This window comes from Nicotiana attenuata, chromosome 7 (assembly GCF_001879085.1).
Source record: "Nicotiana attenuata strain UT chromosome 7, NIATTr2, whole genome shotgun sequence".
Classification (NCBI taxonomy): Eukaryota; Viridiplantae; Streptophyta; class Magnoliopsida; order Solanales; family Solanaceae; genus Nicotiana; species Nicotiana attenuata.
Window position 1 is genome coordinate 20,830,874 of NC_031995.1, and position 7,962 is coordinate 20,838,835.

The 7,962-nt window shown below is 44.5% G+C and overlaps 1 protein-coding gene across 1 annotated transcript; it reads left to right on the forward strand.

Annotated features, from left to right (window-relative positions):
- On the forward strand, positions 1,959-7,762 carry LOC109229890 (RNA-directed DNA polymerase homolog). The gene is made up of 2 exons (XM_019395438.1): positions 1,959-2,414; positions 7,688-7,762. The coding sequence occupies exons 1-2, from the start codon at positions 1,959-1,961 to the stop codon at positions 7,760-7,762; spliced, it is 531 nt and encodes a 176-aa protein (XP_019250983.1).

The following is a 7,962-nucleotide window of genomic DNA, read 5'->3' on the forward strand; positions in this document are numbered from 1 at the left end:
TACTACACTCTGTGCTCTTTTGCACAGACCCAGGTCCCGGACAGCAGCAGTAGCTCGGGAGCCAGCCTTCAGTCCACCGAGACTCCGAGGTAGCCTTGCACGCGTCCGCAGGCCCGACGTCTCCTCTATCTTATATTTCATTCTGTTATCTCATGTTTTCGAGACAAACAGTGTTATATTTCTTTCAAACGATTGTATTTAGTACTCTTAGTAGTCCGTGGATGTTGTGACACCAATCTTGGGTATAGGCTATGTTGAATTTTTTTTCCGCATTTCTATTCAGTTTTCTATAATTTAAGACTTCCGCTTATTATTTAATTTCGTTGCTTTTATATTATTGCCGATAATTGTTAAAAGGGATTATGTTATTAATGAGAAAGTAATTAAATTCGGCTTGCCTAGCTCCCATTAGTAGGCGCCATCACGACTCCCGAGGGTGGAAAATCCGGGCCGTGACAAGTTGGTATCAGAGCTCTAAGTTACACAGGTCTCACAATTCACGGACAAGCTCTGTAGAGTCTGAGGGATCGGTACGGAGATGAATGTATTTATCCCCCAGAGGCTACGGAGTTAGGAAAACTTCACACTTGTTTTTTCCTGTCCTGCGGTTTTGTTTCTCAAATGCTAAATTGAAACCTCTACTCTTGTCCCTTCGCGAATGGCGAGGTCATGTACCGCTTCTTCAGCTGAGCAGCAGCATAGACTAGTGATAGATCAACTACGTCTTCGGAGGCTTTGTGGAGGTTGGATAAGTTTCACCAAGCTCTTCACTACTACATTCAGCGGTACATCTACTGAGGATCCCCAGGATTATCTAGAGAGTTGTCATGAGGTTCTCAGGAACATGGGGATCGTGGAGACCAATGGGGTCGATTTTGCTACCTTTCGCTTGTCTTGATCCGCCAAGACATGTTGGAGAGATTATTGATTGGCTATACCAGTTAGGTCACCAGCTTTGACTCGGGAACAGTTCACGCAGCTATTTCTGGAGAAGTTTCTCCCCATCACTCAGAGAGAGGCCTATCGGAGGCAGTTTGAGCGTCTCCAGCAAGGTTCTATGACTGTTACTCAGTACGAGATCAGATTCATCGACTTGGCTCGTCATGCTCTTATCATGTTTCCCACTGAGAGAGAGAGCGAGGAGGTTCATTGAGGGACTCGTCCAGCCCGCTCAGATAGCTAGAGGTGGAGGTTGCGGTATTAGAGGTGGAGGTAGAGATGCTAAAGGTGGAGGTAGAGGTATTAGAGGTGGAGGTGCAGGTACTGTTCTGGTTTGTAGCAGAGAAGCTTCGGTTTATTTTGTGCCGCATCTGGTCATGCCTAGTGGTTCTTTGAGTGCCCCCGTTTATGTGTCTACGCCGGTGGGTGATTCTATTGTGGTGGATCGTGTTCATTGATCATGTATAGTTGTGATTGGAGGTCTTGAGACTCGTGTAGATTTGTTGCTTTTAGATATGGTCGACTTTGATATTATATTGGGGATGGACTGGTTATCACCCTATCACGCTATCTTGGACTGTCATGCCAAGACTGTTACCTTAGCTTTACCGGGTATGCCTCGTTTAAAGTGGAGAGGGACTCCTGGTCATTCGACCCGCAGTGTTATATCGTATGTGAAGGCTCGGCGTATGGTCGAGAAGGGGTGTTTGGCCTATTTAGCCTATGTTCGGGATTCCAGTGCTGAGGTTCCCTCTATTGATTCTGTGCCTGTTGTTTGTGAGTTCCCTGCTATTTTTCCTTCAGACCTGCCGGGTATGCCACCCGATAGGGATATTGATTTCTGCATTGATCTGGTCCCGGGCACTCAGCCCATTTCCATTCCGTCATATCTTATGGCCCTGCCGGAGTTGAATGAGTTAAAAGAACAGTTGCAGGATTTGCTTGAGAAGGGTTTCATTAGACCCAGTGTGTCTCCTTGGGATGCGCCGGTGTTATTTGTCAAGAAGAAGGACGGGTCAATGAGGTTGTGTATTGATTACCGGCAATTGAACAAGGTAACGGTCAAGAATAAGTATCCACTGCCGAGGATTGATGATTTGTTCGACCAGCTTCAGGGTGCTAGGGTATTTTCCAAGATTGACTTGAGATTTGGCTACCACCAATTGAGGATTAGGGCATCCGATGTTCCTAAGACAGCTTTCCGCACTCGGTATGGGCATTATGAGTTCTTGGTTATGCCATTCGGGTTGACAAATGCCCCAGCAGCTTTCATGGACTTGATGAACCGGGTGTTCAGGCCTTATTTGGATTCATTCGTGATAGTGTTCATTGATGATATATTGATATACTCCCGCAGCCAGGAGGAGCACGAGCAACACCTTAGAGTGGTTCTTCAGACTCTGAGGGATAGTCAGCTATATGCTAAGTTCTCGAAGTGTGAGTTCTGGTTGGGTTCAGTCGCATTTTTGGGTCATGTCGTATCAGCAGAGGGTATTCAGGTGGACCCAAAGAAGATAGAGGCAGTCAAGAACTGGCCTAGACCAGCATCAGCTACGGAGATCCGGAGTTTCTTGGGGTTGGCGGGCTACTATCGACGGTTCGTGGAGGGATTTTCATCCATTGCAGCCCCGATGACCAGATTGACCCAGAAGGGTGCCCAGTTCAGATGGTCGGATGAGTGTGAGGCGAGTTTTCAGAAGCTCAAGACAACTCTGACTACGACACCGGTGTTGGTTTTGCCCATAGGTTCAGGGCCTTATACAGTCTATTGTGATGCTTCCCGTGTTGGGCTTGGAGCAGTGTTGATGCAGGATGGCAAGGTCATTGCCTATGCTTCGAGGTAGTTGAAGATTCATGAGAAGAACTATCCGGTTCATGATTTGGAGTTGGCAGCCATAGTTCACGCATTGAAGATTTGGAGGCATTATCTGTATGGCATGGCATGTGAGGTGTTCACGGATCACAAGAGTCTTCAGTGTTTGTTCAAGCAAAAGGAGTTGAATTTGACGCAGAGGAGGTGTTTGGAGTTGTTGAAGGATTATGATATCACCATTTTAAATCATCCGAGAAAGGCTAATGTGGTGGCCGATGCTTTGAGTAGGAAGTCAGCGCATTCCTATGACAGTCTCCTATTCATCCGAGAGGTTAGCTGAGATCTATATTTGGGGGATTGTTCATCTTCGTGGTGTGCCCGTATCTATCATTTCGGACCAAGGTACGCAGTTTACCTCGCGCTTCTAGAGAGCAATTCAGCGAGAGTTGGGCACGCGAGTTGGGTTGAGCACAACATTCCATCCCCAGACGGACGGTCAATCCGAGCGGACTATTCAGATTTTGGAGGATATGCTCCGAGCTTGTGTCTTTGACTTTGGAGGTTCGTGTGATCAGCTTTTGCCTTTGGCGGAGTTTTCCTGCGACAACAGCTACTAGTCGAGTATCCAGATGGCTCCTTATGAGACTTTATATGGTAGGCGGTGTCGGTCCCCGGTTGGATGGTTTGAGCCGGGAAAGGTTCGGTTGTTGGGTACAGATTTGGTTCAGGAGGCCTTGGACAAGGTCAGGATCATTCAGGATAGGCTTCGTTCAGCTCAGTCCAGGCAAAAGAGCTATGCAGACTGCAAGGTTCGAGATGTGGCCTTTATGGTTGATGAGCGGGTATTGCTCTGAGTGTCGCCTATGAAGGGCGTGATGAGATTTGGGAAGAAGGGCAAGCTTACCCCTAGGTTCATTGGTCCGTTTGAGATTCTTGATCGAGTGGGAGAGTTGGCTTATAGACTTGCTTTGCCGCCAAGCTTATCAGCCGTGCATCCAGTGTTTCATGTGTCCATGCTGCGAAGGTATCACGGCGATCCAGCCCATGTGTTAGATTTCAGCACTGTCCAGTTGGACAAGGACTTATCTTACGAGGAGGAGCCGGTAGCTATTTTGGACCGGCAGGTTCGTCAGTTGAGATCCAAGAGTTTCCCTTCTGTTCCTGTTCAGTGGAGAGGTCAGCCTCTAGAGGCATCGACCTGGGAGTCCGAGTCCGATATGCGGAGCCGTTACCCTCATCTGTTCCCCGACTCAGGTACTTCCTTCTTCTATCCGTTCGTGGACGAACGGTTATTTTAGAGGTGGAGAATGTGACGACCCAAAGGGTCATCACCTGTTTTCTTACCCATTCTGTGCTTCCGAGGCCTTGAAAACCTCATTTATAGTCGCCTCGTCTTGCGTGCGCAGTCCGGGCACGTAGCCGGAAAGCTTAAATGTGAAATTCTGTGAAATATGCTAAATTTTGGTATTAAAATGAATAAATTTAACTTCGGTCAATATTTTGGGTAAACGGATCCGGACCCGTGATTTAACGGTCCCGGAGGGTCCGTAGGAAAATATGGGACTTGGGCGTATGCCCGGAATCGAATTCCGAGGTCCCAAGCCCGAGAAATGAATTTTTGTGTGAAATTGTTTTTTCTGGAATTAATTAAGGAAATTGGAAATGAAATTTTAGGAGACTATGGTATTGGGCCCGTATTTTGGTTCCGGCACCCGGTACAAGTCTTATATATGATTCAAGCAATTTCTGTAAAGTTTGGTTTAAAACGGACGTCGTTTGACGCATTCCGGACTTGAAATGGATAATTTGATGTTTTATGAAATTTGGAAGAAATCATGGGTTTTGAGGCCTAATTTGATGTTCATGATGTTATTTTGGCGATTTGATCGCACGGATAAGTCCGTAGGATGGTTTTGAGGTGGTGTGTATGTTTGGTTTGGAGCCTCGAGGGCACGGGTGAGTTTTGAGTAGGTTCCGGGATGCCTTAGACTTAAAATATCAGCTGTTGCAGGTTCAAGAAATATTGCAGGCCTCTGAACCCTCTAGCGCGGTCCGCGAGAAATCGCGTGCGGCCGCGGAGGGGCCAGCGCGGCCGCGGTCGACTTTGCGCGGTCCGCGGTGGGTGCTGTGCGGCCGCAGTCAGCTTTGCGCGGTCCGCGCAGGGTTAAGATCCGCAGGTCTTCAGGTAGGCCAGGCCAGCGCGGCCGCGGTCCCTTTTTGCGCGGTCCGCGCTGGGACTTCAGAGGGTTATATATAGACGGGAATTTCAGTTATTTTTCACTTTTCAAAAACCCAAAACATAAGAGGCGATTTTCCAAACAATTCTTCTTCTTCAAAACGAATAATAAGTGATTTCTAACTCATTTTCTTTACTCCTTAACATCTTTCAACATAATTTCAACTTCAAAACAAAAATTTTAATGGGAAAATTTGGGAAATTTGGGTAGAACCTAGGTGTTTTCTAAAATTGGGGATTTGGACCTCAATTTGAGGTCCGATTTAAAAATTATTTATATATTTGAGTTCGTGGGGGAATGGGTAAACGGGTTTTGGTTCGAACCTCGGGTTTTGACCGTGTGGGCCCGGGGGGCATTCTTGACCTTTTGGGGAAAAATGATGAAAAAGCTATAGTTAGGTATTGGGTTCGTGTTGTTTAGCATTTATTGATGTATTAAGTCATTATTGTATAGATACGATTGATTTGGAGCCGAATTCGAGGGGAAAGGCGGTTATTGAGGATTGAATTGGCAGTGGAAGTTTGAGGTAAGTGTTTGGTTTAACCCTAGCTTGAGGGACTAGGAGTTGAGTCTTATTTGCTAATTGCTTCTTGTTGTGTACGACGTATAGGCATGGTGACGAGTATCTATACGTTGGTGTCTCGCATAACCGTGAGTCTTTAAATTGTGAATATTTTGGTTTCGTTGTACTTCTTATGACTTGGTGGTGAATTCCTATTGGTTGTGATAAGTTGTGGAAGTAAATTGTGTCCTTTGAATATCGAGGAGCATTGGCTCAAGTAATATTTCCAATGTGAAAGTATATGAAACGATTGAACCCTTTGGAGCATTGGCTCAAGTGGTAAAGTGAATTATGAATCTAAAGTGAAAAGAAGAGAAAGAGTATTTAAGTTGCTCCCTTGCCGGGACATTGTTGATTATTGAATATTTTCCCTTGCCGCGACGTTGAGGTTATTGATGTTGTACCCTTGTCGGGTTTTAATTGTTGTTTGTGTTCCCCTGCCGGGATTTTCATTATTGTTTTGTTTATTCCCTTGCCCCTTGTTTGTGATTGTTGTTTGGGTGAGGAAGAGTGTTAAAGCACGAACGGTGATGCCGTGCATTGCTTGTTTATTGTGAGGAAAGAGTGTAAAGCACGAAGGGTGATGCCGTGCATTGTTTGCTATTGTGAGGAAAGAGTATAAAGCACGAAGGGTGATGCCGTGCCACACGATGTACCATTATGTGTCAATTCTATTGATTATATGTGAGGAAAGAGAGTAAAATCACGAAGGGTGATGCCGTGCACATTTTATTATTCTAATTGCTTTGGTGAGGAAAGAGAGTAAAAGCACGAAGGGTGATGCCGTGCACTTGCCTTTGATTTTCCTGATTTTTGCTGATAATTGGGTTATGTTGTCCTTTACTTCTATTTACTGATTTTCTTGTTGTTATCGGTTTAGGTGCATTAACTGTCTTATTCCACTATTACTGTGATTCTTTATGTTGGCATTTTCCTTTGTTGTGTTACTTGCAATTATTGGCTCGAGGTATCCTTGCGCAAAATTATGCCTTGAATTTATGCTATAATTGCTACATGTTTATGTGACTTAATTGCTACTTGACATTTAGTATACTAAATATTAAATTGCCTAATTGCTCCTTAAAGTCCATAATTAATTGTTACTTGTCATTACTTGTTTTCCTCAGTGAGTCATAATTATTGTGTACTTGTTGTCTTATGAATTAGTATAAATTGTTGCGTTTGTTAGAGTAAATTTCATTTGGAAGAACTATTGACTTAATGAAATGGGAGCGGATGGTACGCCTACCACAAGATTTAATGAAATGGGAGCGGATGGTACGCCTACCACGAGATTTAATGAAATGGGATCGGGTTGCACGCCTGCAACGAGATATGTACTGACAGTGAAATCTGCTTTTATTTCCCTTATCCGTGTTAGAGTTAAATTATTGATGTTCTTTATTATTTCCTTGAAATTCTGTATTATCTGCTATCCCCGAAGCATGTTCCCCTCCCATTTAAAAATGTTTGTTCTTGTTATTTTCCCGTTGTAGATATATATATAACTGCACAAGTTTATGTGGTAGTCCTGTCTAGCCTCGTCACTACTTCGCCATGGTTAGGCTAGGCACTTACCAGCACATGGGGTCGGTTGTGCTGATACTACACTTTGTGCTCTTTTGCACAGACCCAGGTCCCGGACAGCAGCAGTAGCTCGGGAGCCAGCCTTCAGTCCACCGAGACTCCGAGGTAGCCTTGCACGCGTCCGCAAGCCCGACGTCTCCTCTATCTTATATTTCATTCTGTTATCTCATGTTTTCGAGAGAAACAGTGTTATATTTCTTTCAAACGATTGTATTTAGTACTCTTAGTAGTCCGTGGATGTTGTGACACCAATCTTGGGTAGAGGCTATGTTGAATTTTTTTTCCGCATTTCTATTCAGTTTTCTATAATTTAAGACTTCCGCTTATCATTTAATTTCGTTGCTTTTATATTATTACCGATAATTGTTAAAAGGGATTATGTTATTAATGAGAAAGTAATTAAATTCGGCTTGCCTAGCTCCCATTAGTAGGCGCCATCACGACTCCCGAGGGTGGGAAATCCGGGCCGTGACACACCTTCACATTGATTTTCAGCGCTACATTGGCTAGATACTGTTTGCACATCTAAGTACATGTTTTGTGAAACAGCACTGTGATACAGCTCCTAGTTCACTCTCACAATTTCGCTTCAGATCACCTGGTCAAGAAATAAAAAAAGATTAGCCACCACATATTGCAAATTTCTGCTAAGGAAGATAAGAAGTTGTATTTTCATTTATACCATAAAGAGAGCCATTATTGTGTGGCAAAATAAACCAGGAGATCAACCTCCCTCCCATGCGGCTGCAACTTTGTCATAACATCATAAAGTAAAGTTTTCAAGACTCTTTCGACCTGATAAGGGCATGCACTCGAAGGTGGCA